A 21,450-nucleotide genomic window follows, 5' to 3' on the forward strand; every position below is an offset into this window, starting at 1 on the left:
TACTGTAGAATTATGATATCATGCTAAATGCAATAGTAGAGAATAGTAATCCCATATGAAGAACAGAACATATTGAAGTATTTTAATTTTTCAAGTTTCTTCGTCTTGAACTAAGAAACAAGCTTTTCTTTAAATAACAATTATACTTCAACATCCCTACAACAATCATTGTCATCTACATAGATTAATAGAAGAATAAGTTTCCTTTCAAAGAAATGTTTGATAAAAAGTTTCAAGAACTATATGTGATCACGTTACCCAATCTATATATATCAGGAAATTGCCAAAGAACTTGTGTAGTAGTTGTACCTTTACCCGGCTAGAATTGATGTCAAAAAATTTCAGAAGCAAAATTACTTTATATCATTGTGCATACGTTTGCTGGAAGAGTTAACAATCAAACTCACTAACCCTCTCATATTTTGAACAGCTGTTTGCAGTGAAATGATTTTCTGAAATCTGTCATAGTTCTTTGGCAAATCATCCAAGTAGTGTAAGTCAAAGCTCCTAATCACACAAGTTTTATTAGAGCACTACCCGGAATTGAATTCAACCAAAGATAAACAGCAGTATTACACTAAAAAAAATAGATGGTGAATTGATTCTTCATTTTTTTACATGGAGAACAGAACAGCCCCTCCATAACCATAAGAAGTTGACGGCAATTTCTGTGACAATTTAATACTTGATTCAGCATCAGAATAACTACATTCTTTGAACAGGAAAAGACTCCACATCCAATTTTTGAACAGACAAGAGTTGTAGAGAGTTGTTGGCTCCCAAAGCCATTTTCATTGGAGCAGTCTGAGAGATCCATGGTATTTAGATTTGATGGCAAACCTCCATCAGAGCACAACTCCACTTCATCAGTTTTGGGAAGAAATCTAGAGGAAAGGTCATCGGAGAGTCAAAGCCTCCATCTATATCCAGTGTTACAGGTAAATTGTAGCGAAGTCTCAATGGAATATTCATGTACAAACAAGAATAAATGTGTAAGACTTAAATAGAGTTATTATTTATGGTATCCCCTATCCTTTCCAGGGTTGATGATTCCGTGTTGTGTCCGCTAATGGTGAACCTTTCACATTCACAGATAATTATTTGCTTTACGTGAAGAAGTTGGTTTGGCAGCCCTTTGAGCTTGGGGCAATGTACTATAGAAAGATGTTGAAGACGTGGGAAAGGAGTTTCACAATCCCATTCTTCCCACTCCTTCATATTATAGAAATACAATGTTTCCAAGCATGTAAATGAAGAAGAGCTACTCCCATGGAACTCAGCACCAACACCCACTATCCCATCAAGCTCTATAATTGTCAGCTGCTTGAGGAATGGCAAAAGCCCAAGGGGAGGCAATTGCAGAACATACTTACAACCTATCAATGTTAATGACACCACATTTGATAAGGAACTATCAGATAACCAACTTGGAAATTGTGTACCACCGTAGTGACTGATTGAGAAATTCTTTAAGTGTTTGGGAGGTTGTAGACACTCGAGTACTTGTTTTTTTTTCCTTGGATTGTCAGGGATCTGGTTTGAATTCCATTCTAACTCTAGCTTTACAAGGTGCTTTTTATTTTTTCAAATCTACTTGTAAAGCATCTGAGGGATTCAGAATATTCTGCATATCACCAATTAAACCAAAGTAAATTGAAGTATATATCATTGTCCTTTGAATAACTAATTGTATAATTTTGTGATTTTAGTACACTTTGTAATATTTATTGCTTTGTATGAATTTAGTAGAAGTTAATGGAAAGCATGTATGAAAGATAACATAATAGAATTATATATTAATTCTATATTATATCTGTGTGTGTATGAAACATAATAGAATTATATATTAATGGAAGGCTTGAGGAATGACTTTGTGTGCAGAAGACTTCCAATTGCATCATCAGCGAGAGAATTGATGGACAAGAGTTTGATGTTGAGTTTTGTGAGGAGTGCTTGATCAAGCTTTCTTCCACGAAAGAAGTGTAGAAGTTTAGGAGAGGTTACCCTGTGAAATGCAACCTGCAGAAAAGCACAAAGAAGAGCACCACCGACGCATGCTGCTGCCAAGGTAGGAATAGGAAATGAGTAATTTCAATCGCAGGTTATGACAATGGCTTGGAACAGTGCCTATTGAGTTTTCATTGGAATTCAGAACTGCATTTGATGAACGATTGAATGACTGACTTTGACTAAGATAAAGGTAGGTATTTGAGGGATATTTTGACTGACTTAGCACAAAATATCTGATCGATTGTTTCCCAAACAAGAGGACATTGCACATGACGTAGTCACATGCAGATTTTCAAACAATACTAGTAGAAGAAAAAATAACTTTTTGGGTGTGCAAGTGGCTCCCATGAACAGAACTACGTAGTGTAATTATATTTAACAGTCTAAAGTTCTGAATATTAAAGCAAATAAAATTTGACAGCGACATGACTGCATTGTGTTTGTCACTAAAATGAAGGTTCAACACAGAATTAGTGGTGAAGAATATATATGTGTGTGTGTGTTATAAGTGCGAACATACATAGTAGAGAATAGTAAGCCCATATGAAGAACAGAACAGAACATTGAGATTATTCCTTTCACCTACCATTTTCCTGTCTCGTTTAAACTCTTCAAATGTGTAGAAAATAGAGTTTCCCGAAACTAGACGAAATCTAGCGGCTATGTGCAAGTGATATTATCCACCATTTAATATGTACCTTTTATGGATTAAAATCCTACTTTTAGAACTATGAAAGATGCATATGTATAGAGAAAGATGCACAATAACAAGGAATGAGAGTTGGGTAAGATCAATTGATGTCTAGGTCCTCTTACAGATTTTATTATTTATTTTCAATTTTATATTGCAGACGTAAGATATGAAGTTTCCTTTTTTATTTGAGATTTAAATAAAGTGAGACAACTTTTTTATAGTAATTATTAGAGATAAGATTATTCATGTAGATATCCACAATAGGAAAGCACAAACATTGAGTGTTACAAATCATATGAAAACTCTTACAAGAAATCAAGACACCACCAAGAAATTCGATTAATATGAAAACTCTTACAAATCATAACCTATAGACACTGGTTTCTTGGTTTCTGAGTCTTTTCTCTTAACATGTTGTTTATTTATACCCAATGCGAAACACCAACTCATGGCTCCAACTCCACTTTAACCTTATGATCTTTTTATTTCCTAGATAAAAAAAAAAAATAGGATATCTTCCATAATCAAATTTACGTAATTAGCTAATAAATTATATAAAAACAAAATAAATAAATACATGTTATTTGAATTCACCTCTTAGTAGCTTAGGTTAGTTTTCTCCTATTTTTCTGTTTTCCTCCTAAAGGTAGTTTGATTGAAAAAAAATAAAATTATTCTTGTGATTCAAATAAAACTATTATAAATTTAGAGATAATGATTGAGATTATGGTAGAATAATTCTTTTAATTTCCTCGTCATTCTTAAACTTAGGTGTCATATATAATGTTTTCTATATGTGATGACTCTGTTCCATAAAAAATTTTCATTCTCCATCGTGTAAAATAAGAAAGACTATTCTAAAATAAGTAAACCATCAATAGACTAGTTATGCAATTAGTCTAACTTCTTCACTTGATCTTGTATCTCATCAAATGTTTTAGTTAATGAAGTAGCAAATTTTTCTCTCCTTATTTTATTTTAAATTTCTTGCAATAATCCCTTATAATAAAAACATGATAGGAGAAAAGATAATGAGCAAAATATAACTACAAAATATCATATAATAAAATCAAAACCTCTAAAGGGCGTTGACTGTCATGTTTCCAAAACTTAACAATACTAGTCAGCTATCATCTTTCTTGGTTGACAGTATTTTGAAACCAAAATTTTATATGGACATAGTAAACTTTAATTGGATATTCTATCACTTAAAAATATAATACATATATATATATATATATATATATATATATATATATATTTTGCATCAATTATATTATATTTATGCGATGTACTAATTCTCATTCTTTTTATTGACTTAATTCATTACAAGAAAATATTTTACAAGTGATCAATTTTAGTGACAAAAAAGTAATTAGTCACTGTAGTAACTAATTTAGATAATAATTTATAAATTAAAAATTATTGGTACTTAAAATAATTTCTAAATTGGTCACTATATAGTGAATGGTCTCTATCGTTAGTTACCAAAAAAATTGGTATTTAAATTGGTTTTTAATAGGACAAATTTAAATACCAATTTTTTGGTTATAGTGACTAATTTAGAAATTATTTTCGTTATCAATAATTTTTAGTTTATAAATTGGTTTATAAATTAATCACTATAGTGACTAATTATTGTTTATTTCTAAAATTAGTCAGTAATCAAATATTTTTTTTGTAGTGATTTATTATCATAAGATAATTAAGTCAGTTTAGTATATAAAGAGTTTAGTGCATGCAGTGAGTAACTTTTAATTAGCCAAGATTAGGTTATAAGTAATTCTTTTATATAGAGACAACATTATGAAAATGTTATCTTTTTGTAACATTTACTTTAATAAATATTAGTAAATGTTTACTTCAGTGAAATAAAACGTATTTTATAAATTCGGCAAATAACCTTTTATACAAATATTGTGATTTAATGTAGACAACATTTTTATACAAATATCAGGAACTGGGACACAGTCATTCAGACTCAATTCATCATTACCTTATCATACATAAATTGGCATGTACATTCAGAAATGTTAATGATGTGTTAGGATTGCTGACGTGAAGTAGTTGTTACTAAATCAAATGTTTTTATATACCTATGATTGTTATTTGGTGATGGTTACTTTTTATTTGTTCTTCTTACGATTGTGGTATAGTTTTAAACCATTAGTCATAAGGCAATACAGTTTCTTTTATATAAAGCTTATTAGTTTCCCATGAAAATGAAACAGTGATGTTTTCATTCCCTTTGCCTCTGCAGAAATTAAAAACAGAGAAAAGGTACTACAATCAAAAATGCAGTAGACAATCATGAGTGCTGATATGATAGGGAACACAAGAATTTAGAGATAATGATGGAGATTATGGTAGAATGATTCTTTTAATTTCCTCGTCATTGTTAAACTTAGGTGTCATATGATAATGTTTTCTATATGTGATGACTCTCTTCTATATATGCTTCCTTTGTTTTGAATATTCACATAAGACAGCATTTCTTTCTTCTGATATCAAGTAAAATCCATGCAGGGCAGAAACTTGAAGAAACTTGAAGAGGAGACAATGGTTTTGTTTTATTCTGCCATGTATATACTACATCAAAGGGGGAATCTAGATATTTATGTAGAAATCATTTATCTAAAATATATTGTAAAATATCTAATGTTGTTTCCAATAACAAACACGTACGCGTTTTACGGTTCAACAATTACACAAAGTTTACATGTTTTCTGACAACTACATAAAATCCTGCCTCTACAAATTTCATAAATAAACGAAAAGTTGGGGGAAGAAAATTGTAGCTAAGAAGTAAAAGCTATTATTGTAATGCTCACTGCTTTAATGTCACTCTCCAAAACTGAGTCCAGTTTTTCTTTTTTTTCTCTTCCTATGTGGATCATTAAAGACACGGGTACTGTGATGCCCGGATACGGATACGGACACGACACGGACACGGATACGGAGATACGGCAAAATTGAAAAAGTATAAGACACGGACACGGCAATATACATATTAAAATCTAATAATTTTATTTCATAATAAAAAAAACATTTAAAATATCATAATGTTTGAGGCTTATATATGTTAATCTTCATCAAAAAAATACAACTTCTAATTCTGGTTCATCGAGAGATAGGCTAGCAATATCAAGAATTTCATTATCATCCATTGAAAAATATTTGAGTAATAAAGAAAAAATCAAATAAAATATTTGAGTAACAAAAGAAAAAATTAAATAAAATATTTGAGTAATAAAGAAAAAATCAAATAAAATATTTGAGTAACAAAAGAAAAAATCAAATAAAATATTTAAGTAACAAAGAAAAAATCAAATAAAATATTTGAGTAATAAAGAAAAAATCAAATAAAATATTTGAGTAACAAAAGAAAAAATCAAATAAAATATTTGAGTAACAAATAAAAAATCAATTGAGTAATAAAGAAAAAATCAAATACAATATTTGAGTAACAAAAAAAAAATCAAATAATATATCTCAGTAATAAAGAACAATCAAATAAAATAATATAGTGCCATTAAAAAGAGAAGGGCGTGAAAAGGGTGAAAAGGGCGTGAACAGAGAGCGTGAACAGAGAACCATCTTCCTCGCGAGGTGTCCGCCGCGCATCCGAGCACCTACAGGTGTCCGCCAACGCGTGTCTCCGACCTGGCCGTGTCTGATCCAGAGAGAAGCCTCCGACACCGTGTCGTGCAGGTGTCCGCCGCGCCTCCGCGTCCGTGTCCGCTTCGGGAGCGGGAAGCGGCGTCCAACCACCGTGTCGGAGCATCACAGCACGGGTATTAGTCATCAGTGTATTTTGAAAGTACAGTAGAAAAAAATAACACAGAACATACCAGTTGAGGATATAAATTCAACAAGACGAAAACAAATACAAGTTCAAGTCCCAAGAAACGGAAGTTTAAAAGTAATTGCATTTTCACAATTGCGTTTGTTTCAAGAAGAATATCCCTAAACAACTACTTACTCTTTTCGGTGTGCAGCTTAGAATCAAGGGTCAGCCGATGAGGGAGGGTGTCTTCTGCTCCCTCCAGATTCAGATAGGAATGTTGTACAGAGATAATACGATTAGCACCAGATACCGGCTTCCAATTAAATCATTAGTTTAAAAATTAACAATAAACAATTAACAAAAGAAATCATTAGACAAAGTGATGAATGTAATAGCACAACAATGTAAATTAACAAGATTGTAATTGAAAAGGTAGAGAGATAGTATAGAGTATCAACACCTGTTGAAGAGGCAGAGAAACGGGAATTATTGCTCATCTAACTTTAAAATTTTGAGCGAACACTTAGTTTTTCGATGTGAGCAATCTTTTTCCAGTCTTGGCCTTGAGGATTCTGACAACGTTGTTCCAACAATGGACAGTTCCAGATTTCAAGAGAGGAGATGGATTTGGGGAGACCATCCTCCGGTAAGCATTGGAGGTTGGGACAAGCATGAAGTGTGAGAGAGGAGAGGTGGCAGAGACCCTTGTAATGCATCTTTTTAAGATTTGGGCAGTGATCGATTCGTAGAGAAGTGATAGAGTGTGGTAGCAAAATTTCATCGGTAAAAAACTTCACATCCATATTTTTAATATACAAGCTTTGAAGACATGTGTTGGTACCCAAGGTCTGTCTTAGGGAGGCCATAAGTTTGAAACTTGAAAGAGACACATCTTTTACATTTGGTGGCAAACCTTCGTCTGGGAACATCTCCACTTTTGGACAATTAATTATTTGTAGTTCACTAAGAGACGGAAGCAGGATTTGCATCCGTTTTGGCAACAACTTCAAATTACCCGCTCCATCAATTTTAATTATCTGTAGCCGCGGAGCAGATACCCCTTCACTAGGAAATGATTCAAATCGTGAGCAACTGACAATTGTCAAATGCATGAGACGATTATGAGTGTGCTTCTGTGAAATAATTTGTAGGTTACGACACTCAAGCAGGAAAAGAGACTTAAGGTTTGGAAAGAAATCTAGTGGAAAGGTTGTTAGAGAAACACAACTGCTAATGATCCCAATTTGTTCAAGCAGATCAAAGCTACAACTCATTGGAATATTCATAATTAGAAAATCACAAAAGTTCAAGTCTTCAAGTGAATTATGAGATACAGTATGCTCACACCTTTCAAAGCACGATGCTTTCATGCTGCCACATATATCAAGATACTTTACCTTAACAAGTTGATCTGGCAGACCTTTTAGCTTGGGACATTGATACACCTTGAGAAATTCAAGACGTGGAAAAGCAGCAGTCTTACGTTCACATTCCTCCAATTCCTTCATGTTTGAAAATGTCAATCTTTCCAAAGATGTAAATGAAGAAGAGCTATTCCCGTAAAATTCATCACCAATGCTCACTATTCCATCAAATCCAATAATCTCAAGGGTCTCCAGAGATGACAATAGTCCAAGGGGAGGCAAACACAAACAATATTTACAGTCCTCTAGCTTTAAGAACACCAAATTTGATAATGAATTATCAAATACCCAACTTGGCAATTCTGTACCACCATAGTTCTCTATTGACAAATGTTCCACATTTTTGGAAGGTTGTAGATTCTCCAATACTTTCTTTTCTTTCCTTGGATCATCAGGGATGTAGTTTGACTTCCATTTTAACTCTAACTTCACAAGATTTTTATTTTTCAGATTTGCTTCTAATGCATCTACAGGATTTACAATATTTTGCACCTCAATAATTGATAGTCCTCCATGAAGATTGAGCCCTCCTAGATGCTTAGTACTGAACTCGTTATTTTTATCGACAAAAACCGCACTGAGTACTTTGAAGATTCTTCAACTCTCCAAAACGCATTGGCATCTCTGTCACTTTTGTATTTTCAAATTCCAGGAAACACAATTTGGTGAGTTTATGTAAATTTGAGGGCAACTCTTCCAGCATTAAACAATAGTTCAACTTCAAGATTAGCAAGTTATAGAGCAAACATGTTGAGTCAGGTAGTTTTTGTATCCTGGTTCCCGAAAGATCTAAAGAATGGAGATGTTTAAGAGCACCAATAGAATCAGGGAGTTCTCTAAGCTCAGAATATAGATCCAAAGATAATATACGTAAAAACTTAAAGTTGGACAACAATTCATGTACCAAAATCTTGAATTGCAAAGGATAATGATAAATATATCTTCTCCCAAACTTTTTATATGGAAAAAAAGAACGCAATCTTTTAGCATCAGTTAAACTCCCAAACCCATCAAAATATTTTACGTCAAAGAGAGCAAATGAAAAATGACGGGTTGTTTTGGGTATGCAGTTTCCTTTATCAAATTTCAACCTGAAAGAGAAGTCTGCACAAACATATTTTGCCAAATCATTCAGAAGGTCATGCATGGAGAAATAGGTTTTGAAATCTGATTGAAGAAAGAAAGACCTCGTCAGTAAATCATTGAAATATTGTTCACCAATTTCTTCTACATTATTGATTTGTTGAGAGTGATGGAGAAAACCTTCAGCCATCCACAACAAAATTAATTCCTTCTTGTCAAATTCATAATCTTTCGGAAACAATGCACAATAAGCAAAGCATCGCTTGAGATGAGAAGGAAGGTGTTGATAACTCAGTAATAGAGCAGGGATAATTTTCACTTCTTTCGGCAAGTCCCATATGTCGTTTTCCAAAACCCTCTTCCAATATGAAATGGATGACTCTTTGCAGAGAAGACTTCCAATTGTTTTCAAAGCAAGAGGTAATCCTTTGCACTTCTCAACTATCCTTCTACCAATCTCCTCTTTCTCATCATTCAATTCAAGATCATCATCTCTTAATGAATGTTTTTTAAAAACATTCCAGCATTCATCCCCTCGTAATTCCCTCAGGAGATGCACTTTTGACCTCATGTTAGAAGCAACTTTCTCAGCACGTGCTGTGACAAGAATTTTACTTCCTGGAGCCCCGTAACTAAGAGGAGTTCGAACAGCTTCCCATTCTTCTCCTCCTTCGTTCCAAACATCATCTAAAACAAGAAGAAATTTCCTTCCTGATATTTCGTCTTTCAATCTTCCATGAACCATTTCTAGGTCCCCGCTATCATCTTTAGATTTAGTGATTGCCTCAAGAATTGTTTTTGTCACTGTCAAAACATCAAAATGATCGGAAACACAAACCCAAGCTTTGATATCAAATTTAGCCTCCTCCATCTTTGGGTCACAGTACACATGATGGGCGAGTGTGGTCTTACCCAATCCACCCATGCCCACAATGGAAAATATAGATGGATGGTTATGATTGTCGGTTTGAGATCTGAGCCAATTAAAGATAATTTCTTTGTCTGCATCTCTGCCATAGATAATACTTTCAACCACCAAAGAAGATGATGGCAATTTCTGTGACACCTTATTATCAGAATAAGAAGTACCGTTTTTCAAACCAAGAGCATCCTTTTGCTGTTCAAGATATTTTAGTTTTTCTAGGACTTCTTTCATCTCTGATTCAATTTTCTTCATAAATGAACTGAAAGTAGAGTTGAAGAAGTTTGATACCTTGTAAGTGAAGGTTTGAGGTTCGGATTCAGCTTCGACTTTGCATCTGGTGAGTTCATAATCTATTTCACCCAAGAGATCCTCTGCATCAAAGACAGCCTCCTTGACAGAAAGAAGCCATGCTTTGACGTGTGGATCTGTGAACTGTTTCTGTTCTGCATCATCAGCGAGAGCATTGATGGAGTGCAGCATGATGTTCAAATTGCCGAGCAGCTTCTCATCAAGTTTTCTTCCACGAAAGAAATCTACGAATTGAGGAGAAGCCAGCCTGTCGAATGCAACCTGAAGAAAAGCGGAAAGAAGAGCACCACCAACAACTTCTGCTGCCATGGTAGGAGTTGGAACAGATTGGAGTGAATTGTGAATGGAAATGTGTAATTTGAAATCCAAGTGCAGGGATGCTATACCGATGAAACGAGTATGTGGCTATTTTACGACGAAGACTTGACTTTAAGGATAGTGGAACATCATTTTCTTTTATCGCAATTTTTCTCAGCTTTGTTCCACAGTTCTCTTTAGATTACGAATGGACGGTTCAAACATTCGATAAGTTTGATTCGCTATTATAAATGTGAGTAGTAATATTCATTCAAAGGTTGTAAAGTATGAAATTGTGAATGGAGAGAAAGTTGAGTCCCCGTGAAGCAATAATAGTTGAGTCTTTCGAATCACAAAAATTGCTCACAGCTGTTATCCATGAATATAAAGCAAAACTTGTCTGATTATAAAGCAGTAGTGATATCTGACTTGGTATATCGTATTTTGAAACCAAAACTTTATATAAAAGTAAATATCTTTTCTGCTTCAATGATCTTATATTCATGCAAATTTATTTTGATGTACTAATTCTCATTTCGTATTTCTTCACTTAATTGGCTATCATGAGGTAATTAAGCTAGTTTAGTAGATGTTTAGTCAGTAATTTCTAATTAGCCGAGATTTAATTTATTAGTACTTCTTCGCCTCTTTTTTATAATTTTTTCAATTTGGTTTAATAGTAAGCATATTACGTCCTTTCCCATATCTGATCTTAGATAATAAAGTCATGATAACATGATGTAAAGACATTATGAGTGTATAAGATTTGGATAGTTGAAGTCACCATCTTACAAAAACATTTCCCAAGAATTATGTGTTTAGTAGATCAAGATTGAGCTGCTAATTGAATCCCATCTTACTTCATCTAAGATTGTTAATTTAAATAAGTGGTATCGATGGTTTTCATGATATTTTGATTTATCTATATGATATGTTGTAGAATTTTACAGCCTCAGACCCTGCTGTAATATTACAATGAACACAGGAAACAATTATCTCTTTATACATCATGAACTTTAAGTCCTTTTTAATAACCTGCTGATAAGTCTCCATTTGTTCATACTTTTCTAGACTAATTATACTTTTTTTAGACCTTTTGCTTTTATTTCTTTGTTTAAGGACATATTTGGTTTTCCTTCAATAAATATTAGTTTTTCTAAATCTTTTTTAATTTTGCATTCTAACAGTTAGATTTTTTTTAGTAATTTATATTTGTTGATTTTAGGATTTTCAGAAAAAAGAAAAAAAAAAGGTGACAGCAGCTGTATGGTGCAGAGAATTGGAGTTCAGCAGTTTTAAGCAATCATTGAAGAACAACTTGTAAAATGCTGAACCGGTTAAATTGGTCCCTAATCTGTTTTCATGATTCAGTTTGTGTTTCCATTGCATAATTCACATTTCAATTCAGAGTTCTCATTTGTTCATCATGGTAGGTAATATAGTTATGGTAGTTAATATAGTTGATCTTACATTTTCAGATTTTAGAACCGGTTCTGCATATTAGATTTCAGTTTCTGAATTCATTTTACAGTTTTATGCATTGTTTAAGTTTAGTTTCATCATTTGAATCTTGTTCATGGCTTTAATTCCAGTTTTAATTGCATATTTCAGTTTTTACCCCATTTTAGAAAGTTAGGTTTATTAGTTTAGTTAGTTTTCCCCATCTTAAAAATCTAATTCTGCACTTGTTCTTAGTATCAATTATCGGTTATAGTTTTCAATTAGTATGTTTCTAGACTACATTTCATGTTGCGTCCATGATTCAAACCATTTTATTGCATCTTAATTCAGTTTTTCTTATCAATCTTCATAATTTAGTTTTCAGTCGCATACACTACTCACTGTTTTCATTTCAGTTTGCCGTCTAATTTTGTTTCTTGGTTTCAATTTGTTGTTTTAGTTTAGTTTTATGATTCTAAAGTAGCTCATTACATTGTTGTATTGATTAAAGTGTGTTCCAATTGCTCTCATAATTCATTTAATATTTCAGTTTCGTTCAGGCATTTTATCAAACAGTTTTGTCCGGTTTTCATTTTCACTCAGACATTCCATCAAACACTTTTTATTTTTCATAGTAACTCACTGTTTTTCGTGCTTTCCATTGTTGTTGCATGTTACATTCCCATTTTCATTGCTTTATATGTTTTCATTAGTCAATTCTTGCCACTCTAATTCATTCTCATTAATTTTTGCGACTTTACTCACTTTAGTCCCTCAAGAATTGATCATCTATTTCACATGGGGCAATGCAGCAAATAAGAAAAGAGTGGGCAACATTTCTCCTCCAAAATTGGAGTTAGGTTTAGCTTTAAGATTATTATCATATTTAGTTTAGATTAAAACGTTGAAGAAAGAATTTTAGATTATGAAATCTACATTTTGTATTACAATAATTTTTGTTTTGAAATATATATTCTGCGTTGTGACTTTCTGATTATCAGATTTGGTTAATTGACAAATGTAAGTAAAACATAAAAAAAGAAAGAATTTGACATTTGTTTTAACAGACGTAAAATTATGTCGATTAGAGCAACATTTGACGGAATTTTACTTCTATTAATGTCCTAACATACGTAAAATTCTGCCCTTTTTTATTTAAATTGGCTCCAAATTTTATTTTGGTTCCTTAGAGAACAAACATTAATTTAAGTGTATTACAGACCACGTTCGACTTAAAATTACATTTGATGATACCTCCAATATCAATTTATAACACATGTAATAACGTCAGACATTTCTCTGATGTCAACAATAACAAACATAAAAAGTTTTTTTTTATTAGTGATATTTCCTATCTGCTTATTTATCTTTCCTTCTCTGAATACTTTTTCTCCCATCTAATTATTTAACTCTAGGCTGTTTGTTGTTGCTACTTTAAGAGTAAATTTCATAATAAAAATTATACTTTCTTTCATAAGTGCTTTTACCCACATCAATGGCTAAGAACACATGGATGAAAGAGTTGAAAAATCAAGTTACAACTCAAGGTGAAGAACTATAGTGATTCGTGTTAGGAATAATCCAAGTGTGAGTCAAAGTCTCACATTAGATAGAATGGACAAAGTTAAACACTATATAAAAATAAAGACTCATAACATCATTGCCTTTAAGGTTTTGGTGTAAATCAGGGGTCACTCATATACCTAAAGGAAAATATATCATATGAAAAAGAAAAAAAAAAAAAAAAAAAAACTGGACTCACCCTTGGAAAAAGATTGTTGGGAATAGTCCAAGAGTAAATCAAAGTCTCATATTAGATATAATAGACAAAGTTAAACACTATATAAAAATAAAGACCTATAACATCATTGTCTTAAAGTTTTGGTGTAGAAGATTACGACTCGGTTGCAGAATATAACACATGAACTACGAACAGTCACAAAGTAGTAGCTGTCAAGGAATGGTCTCAACCTGTCAACATTAAACAGATGTGAAGAAATTGTCACAATGTTAATTGCCATCATAGCTAGCTGCATGTTTTGGACTAAAAATGTGAGAAATTAAACAAATTTAAGATAAATAATTGTTCAGCCAAATTGATTTAAGGACATTCTGCAATCTTGTTGCAGTAGCTACAGCTTCAATTGACTATGCTACTGAGTCAGTGATGTACTTGATCAATGATAAATTACACGTGTCTCTGGCATTTATGTATATGTTTATGCATATCAAAATTAAATAATTAATTTTTATAAATCTACTATTTCATCCTTTTAACTAAAAACAAATTATAAAAATAAATAAAAAAATATATTTATATAATATAATTTATTAGTGGTCCTTAAAAATATGTTATTTTTCTGTCAATAATGTTTAGGATTTTTTTTTAAATGTTAACTTGAAAATTTTTATTAACCTTAACTAGGATTGCTTTAGTCAATGTCGACAAAAAAAAAATCCAACTAACAATGTTGGAAAATTAGCCTCGATTGAGAAAACAATTTGGATGTACTTCAATGGATAAAAGCTTCGACAATATTAATTGAAAATATCTTAACAAACCTCAGGGAAAAAAAAAGGAACTTTAACCAAGAATGATTATAGAATATCATCTATTTTGAATTATCAACTATTCTTTGATATTTAAATAATCTGTTTGATTTACGTAATTTATCCAAACAAAAAAAATAAAGTTAAGTTAACTTATATAAACAAAAACATTTAAAAAATAAAATAATTTGATAAAAGATTAACTCAAATTGAATGTCTATAAATCAATCACCACAATGAGATATATTAATAAATTTTAAATTGTAGTTTTCGTTAACAAAGTGATTCAATATAGAGCAAACTGTTCCAATATAAAATTAGCAGAGCAACAAAATAATAGAAAATTACTATAAAATGTTATTACTTTTACAATTTTTAAATGAACAAATCTATAATGATATTTGCAACTTAATTTTTAATTTTGTTCAAAAGCAATAACATATAACAATAACAAGAAGCAACTTCTAAAAAAGTGTTTGATTTGAAGAAAGATGTATACTATCGAGAGAAATATTTGCGACTATAGAAAAGTGTAATGGAAAAGGTAGAGAAATATTGTGGAGAATTAGCAGCTGTAGAAAGAGACAGAGAAAAGACAAGTATGCACATCTAATTTTGAACTTCTTTGTCTTATTCCCATTTCCCAACTCTCAGTTGTTGAATGTGAGCAATCTTTTCCCAGTCTTTGCCTTCTGGATTCTGACAACGTTTTTGGAGCAATGGACAACCCCAGATTGTAAGAGAAGAGATGGATTTGGGTATACCTTCCTCTGGTAAGCATTCAAGGTTGGTGCACCCATTAAGTGTGAGAGAGGAGAGGTGGCAGAGACCCTTATAGTTTAGCCTTTTAAGATTGGGGCTCTCAGTAATTAGTAGAGTGGTGAGAGAGCGTGGCAACAAACCTTCGTCCGGAAAGCACTCCACGTCCAGCTTTCCAATTTGCAAAGTGTTATCCAAGTTCACTCTCATGGAGGCCATAAGTTTAACATTTGAAAGATGCATATGTTTAACATTTGATGGCAAACCTCCATCCGGAGGCATCTCCACTTGTGGACAATCAATTATCCATAGTTGATTTAGAGAAGGAAGCAGGACTTGCATGTGTTTTGGCAACAACTTCAAATTCTGCGCTCCAAAAATTTCAAAACTGACTAGTTGCGGAGCAGATAACCCTTCACTAGGAAATGATTCAAATTGAGGGCATACCGCAATTGTCATTCTCTGGAGATGATTATGAGTGTCCTCCTGTGAAATTCTTTGTAGGTTTCGACATCTTCTCAAATAAAGATAACAGAGATTTGGAAAGAAATCTAGCGAAAAGGTTGTAAGAGAGTCACAGCCATCGTCAATTGACATTTCTTTAAGTAAATTATAATGCGTAGTGGGAATACTCACAAGTGGACATGAATTCAATTTCAGGAATTCAAGCGATCGTGTGTCCATGTTGGTCTCGCTAATGATGAGCTTATCACAGTAACAAATAACTAGATGCTTTAAATGAAGAAGTTGGTTTGATAGACCTTTCAGCTTGGGACATCTATTCACAAAAAGATGTTGAAGACGTGGAAAAGAAGTAGTTTTACATTCCCATTCTTCCCATTCCTTCATGTCGATGAAATTCAATGTTTCCAAGGACATGAACGAAGAGTTGCTCCCATAAAATTCAACACCAATGCTATATATTCCTTTAAGCCCTATAATCTCAAGGGTTTTCAAAGATGACAAAAGTCCAAGGGAAGGCAAACATACGCAATACTTACAGCTCTTCAAACGTAAGAACACCAAATTTGATAATGAATTATTGAAGACCCAACTTGGGAGTTGTGTACCACCATAGTTCGTGATTGACAAATGTTCCAAGTGTTTGGAAGGTTGTAGATTCTCAAGTACTTTCTTTTCTTTCTCTGAATCATCACAGACATGGTTCGACTTCCATTCTAACTGTAGCTCCACAAGGTGTTTATCTTTCAAATTTGCCTCTAATGCATCTAAAGGATTCACAATATTCTGCACCTCATTAATTGATAGCTTTCCATGAAGATTGAGTCCTCCTAGCTGCTTAACACTGGACTCACCATTTCTATCGACCAAAAACATATTCAATACATGAAGATTCTTCAATTCTTCAAAATTCAATGGCATCTTTGTCACTTTTGTATCTTCAAATTCCAGACAATGCAATTTGGTGAGTTTATGCAAATTTGAGGGCAATTCCTCCAGATATGAACAACCGTTCAACTTCAGTATTAGCAAGTTATAGAGCACACTGATTGACTCAGGTAGTTTTTGGATGTAAGTACGCGAAAGGTCTAACGAATGAAGATGTTTAAGATCACCAACAGAATCAGGTACCTCTCTTAGATCGGAATATCCATCCAAAGATAATACGCGTAAAAACTTCAACTTGGAGAACAATTCATGTATCAAAGTCTTGAATTGACAAGGAAGCTTATAATGGTAAGATTTAGTTGTTGCAGTTTCTCTAATTGGAAGAAATGAACGCATTCTTTTAGCATCAGTTAAGCTCCCTAAACCATCAAAACATCTTGCGTCTTCCAATCTAAATGAAAAATGACGGGTTGTGTTGGGTACAAAATTTCCTTTATCAAATTTGAATCTGAAACAGAAGTTTGCACAAACATATTTTGCCAAATCATTCAGAAGGTCATGCATAGAGAAACGTGTTTTGATGCTTGATTGAAGAAAGAATGACCTCGTTAGTAGATCTTCAAAATACTGTTCACCAATTTCTTCTACATTATTGATATGTTGAGAGTGATGGAGAAAACCTTCAGCCATCCACAACAAAATTAATTCCTTCTTGTCAAATTCATAATCTTTTGGAAATAATGCACAATAAGCAAAGCACCTCTTGAGATGAGAAGGAAGGTGCTGATAACTTAATAGTAGAGCAGGCATAATTTCAACTTCTTTGGATAAATCCCATATGTCGCTTTCCAGTACGCTTTGCCAATCTGAAATGGATGACTTTGTGCGAAGAACACTTCCAATTGTTTTCAGAGCAAGAGGTAATCCTTTGCACTTTTCAACTATTCTTTTGCCAATCTCCTTTCTCTCATCATTCAATTCATCATCATCATTTTTTAGTGCATGCTTTTTAAAAAGTTTCCAACATTCCTCTTCTTCTAATTGCTTTAGCCTATGCACTTCAGACATCATGTTAGAAGCAACTTTCTCACCACGTGTTGTCACAATAATTCTACTTCCTGGTGCCCCACAACTAAGAGGAGTTCGCACAGCTTCCCATTCTTCTCGTCTTTCGTTCCAAATATCATCCAGAACAAGAAGAAATTTCCTTCCTGATATTTTTTCTTTCAATCTTCCATGAACCATTTCCAGGTCTCCGCTATCATCTTTAGATTTAGTGATTGCCTCAAGAATTGTTTTTGTCACTATCAAAACATCAAAATGGTCGGAAACACAAACCCAAGCTCTGATATCAAATTTAGCCTCCTCTATCTTTGGGTCATTGTATACATGTTGGGCGAGTGTGGTCTTACCCAACCCACCCATTCCCACAATGGAAAGTATTGATGGCTGGTCATGATTCTCAGTTTCAGATGTGAGCCAATTTAAAATCATTTCTTTGTCTGCATCTCTGCCATAAATAACACTTTCAACCACCAAAGAAGAAGATGGCAATTTCTGTGACTCTTTGCTACCTGATCCATCACCAGAGTAAATACCCTCTTTCAAACCGAGAGCACCCTTTTGCTTTGCAAGATATTCTAGTTTTTCTAGGACATCTTTCATCTCTGATTCAATTTTCTTGTTAAATGAACTGAAAGTAGAGTTGAAGAAATTTGATACCTTGGAAGTAAGGGTTTGTGGGTCTGATCCAGCTTCCACTTGGCATCTGGTGAGTTCATACTCTATTTCCTTCAAGAGATCCTCTGCATCGAAGACAACATCTTTGACAGCAAAAAGCCAAGCTTTGATGTGTGGATTTCTGAACTGTTTTTGTTCAGCATCATCAGCGAGATCATTGATTGAGTGCAGCACGATGTTCAGTTTGCTAAGCAGCTTCTCATCAAGTTTTCTTCCACGAAAGAACTGTACAACTTGAGGAGAAGCCAGCCTGTCGAATGCAACCTGAAGAAAACCGGAAAGAAGAGCACCACCAACAAGTTCCGCTGCCATGGCAGGGGTTGAGAAATGGTGAATGGAAATGTATAATTTGAAGTGCAGTTTACGAACCACAATGCGGAAATTAATAGTTAGGTATTTTACCATTTACGGTGAATTGACTCTAAGAACACTGACTCGGTGCAGACTTGACTTTATGTCTTTCGGACAAAGCAAACTTCCCTGAGCTTTGTAACTTAATGATCCGTTGGAATCGAAGGTTAAGTCACTCGTAAACCGTGATTGTCCGATTAAGAATGGATGGTTGAAATATAGGATGAGTTTGATTCAGTCTCATCTAAATTTGAGCGGTTGGATACGCATTAAACGGTTTTGACGAATTTAATGTGTGAAACAATAATTACACCACTTCTACCAGGTATTTAGTTATTAAAAAAAAAAGTTAACTTTTATATTTATAAAAAAGGAAAAAAAAATTAAAAGGCAACTGTTACATTTTTCTTTTTCCTTATTTGTTTATCTCTAACAACATTTGTAGCTCAACTTGTGCTAAATAGATGTATGTATCGTATGCTTTCCCTTGTTCTTTCTGTTTTCTATCTTTTATATATCCCCATTTTATGAGCTATAAGCCCTAAGATGGAAGATTATATATAATAAATAAATAAATTCTGCTAAATAAGATTCACCAATTAGCATAAAAAGATGTTAAGGATATTATTATAGTACATGTAATAAATTGTATTCAATTTTATTTTTCTTCCAATTAAAATTGGGGCTTTAGGATTTAAGTATGCAAAACGTAAATTGGGAAGCAAAATTAAAAATCGAAATCAATATATCTATCCACATACTCAAACCCTCAAACAATTTGAAAATTATAGTTCTCTAGATATTTGATTCCAATATTAGGAAAAAAAGAACAAACTTAAATTAGCTAACGATGAGTGCAAGAATTCAATTTGTGTTGTTTAATGTTCACCCCCTAATTGATCCTCAGATATTTTGTTTTTCGTTATTTAATATCAAAAGCGAAAATAGAAAAATAATTGATTTATGATCTTTGCTTTTGGGCAGAATTAGGTCTTTAATAAGCTCTTACCTAAACCCTAATTTTACAAAACCCTAAAGCAATTTGGTCTCTAATATAAGGTCTACGAGCCTAATTAAAAAATATGCAAATCCTGTGGTTCATTTACAATAAATCTGGGTTCAACTCCTAAAAATTATAAAAATAACATAGGATTCCAAATCCATCAATCCATATGACTATTTTAAAACTCTGAAGTGTGAAATCAAATACAACTGACATTTCAATCTAATCTACATTTTATATATTTTATGGATTGGATATCCATTTTATAAATCAAGATTTTTAAATATGGATAATCTAAAAAATCCAATCCAAATTTTCAATTTAAATTTTTAGTTGGGTTAGACTAAAGGTTGAGATGGAGTATGCTAAATTCAGACATGGACAGGCCTTGCTCGACGACCTATACGGATCGGGCAGGCCCGACAACCATAAGAGGTTGGGTAGGCCTAAAGATATGAACCGGCTAGGCGGGCCCGACAAATCGAACTAGTCAATCGAGCCCAACGATTCAAAAAATTCAAGTGAGCCCGATGATCCGAACGGGCAGGCGGGCCCAATGACCTGATGAGCCAGGTGGGCCCAAAGACCCAAATGGGTCAAGCGGGCTCGAAGAACCGAACAGATCAGGCAGACCCAAAGATCCGAATAGGTCAGGCGGGCCCGATGACCCGAACGAGTCAGGTGGACTCGAAGAATCGAACGGGTAAGGCGGGCCCGGAGACCCGAACGGGTCAGGCGGATCCGAAGACCCGAAAGGACCAGGCAGGACCAATGATGAAAACATGTCAGGCAGCCCAAAGACCCGAACGAGTCAGGCAAGCCCAAAGACCTGGACGGGCCCGACGACCCAGACGGGCCAAACGACCAGGACAGGTCTGACGACCTACACGGGCCTTACGACCCGGATGGGCACAACGACGAACGAGCCAGACGACCCGGATGGGCCCGATGATCCAGGTAGACCTGACGACTCGGACGGGCCCAACGACCCAGACGAGCCTAACGACCTACATAGGCCTTACAACCCAGATGGCACGATTACACGAACGAGCGCGTCGACCTGGACGTGCTCTACGACCCATACGGGCTCGACGTCCTGGACGAGCCCTACGACCCGGACGGGCCCGACGATCCGGACATGCCCGACGACCCGGATGGGCTCGACGACCCTGACGAGCCTGACGACTCAAACGTGCACGACTACCCGATTGGGCCTGACTGTTTGGACGGGTTCGTCCGGGTCGTCTGGTCCGTCCGGGTCATCGGGCCCATTCGGGTCATCCAGCCTGTTCGCGTTGTCGAGCCTGTTCGTGTTGTCGGGCTCGTCCGGGTTGTCCGACCCGTCCAGGTCGTCGAGCTCGTTCGGGTTGTCCGGCCCGTTTGGGTCGTCCTGGTCATTGGGCCCGTCCGGGTCCTTGGGCCCGTCCAGGTCGTCAGGCCCATCCGGGCATCCAGGCCTTAATGATACAAGTTTTAAAAAATTCAATTTAAATTTCTTCTATACAAAAATGGATTCTGGATTTTGAACTCTATCCAAATATTTGGATTGGATTTAAATCTTGATCCAAATATTTGGATATGGATTTTAAAAAAATCCAAACTACTTTTGCTAAAAAAATGGATTTTGGTAAAAAATTTAATCCAATTATTTAGATCTAAAATGGATGTGGATTGGATCATTAAAAATCCAATCCATGCCCACCCCTAACAACTGTAATCAACAAGTAA

The 21,450-nt window shown here is 34.3% G+C and overlaps 1 protein-coding gene and 1 pseudogene across 1 annotated transcript; both read right to left on the reverse strand.

The window, feature by feature from the left end:
- Nucleotides 1–6,685: 6,685 nt before the first annotated feature.
- Nucleotides 6,686–10,740, reverse strand: LOC114181526 (annotated as a pseudogene).
- A 4,409-nt stretch (nucleotides 10,741–15,149) lies between these two features.
- LOC114181418 (putative disease resistance protein At3g14460) lies at nucleotides 15,150–18,705 on the reverse strand. Its single transcript, XM_028067868.1, has 2 exons — nucleotides 15,698–18,705; nucleotides 15,150–15,649 (listed from the first exon to the last, which is right to left on the reverse strand). Exons 1-2 carry the CDS (start codon nucleotides 18,678–18,680, stop codon nucleotides 15,150–15,152), a joined length of 3,483 nt encoding a protein of 1,160 aa, XP_027923669.1. The 5' UTR covers nucleotides 18,681–18,705.
- Nucleotides 18,706–21,450: the final 2,745 nt, after the last annotated feature.

The sequence above is a fragment of the Vigna unguiculata genome, chromosome 4 (genome assembly GCF_004118075.2).
Source record: "Vigna unguiculata cultivar IT97K-499-35 chromosome 4, ASM411807v1, whole genome shotgun sequence".
Classification (NCBI taxonomy): domain Eukaryota; kingdom Viridiplantae; phylum Streptophyta; class Magnoliopsida; order Fabales; family Fabaceae; genus Vigna; species Vigna unguiculata.

Excerpts from the sequence above, each read along its gene's own strand:
- LOC114181418 (XM_028067868.1), bottom strand. The coding sequence starts at position 18,680 with ATGGCAGCGGAACTTGTTGGTGGTGCTCTTCTTTCCGGTTTTCTTCAG. Across the intron at positions 15,650-15,697 it reads TCAATTTGAATCATTTCCTA|CGCAGAATTTGAAGTTGTTG; the intron begins GTGAAGGGTTAT and ends AAATTTTTGGAG.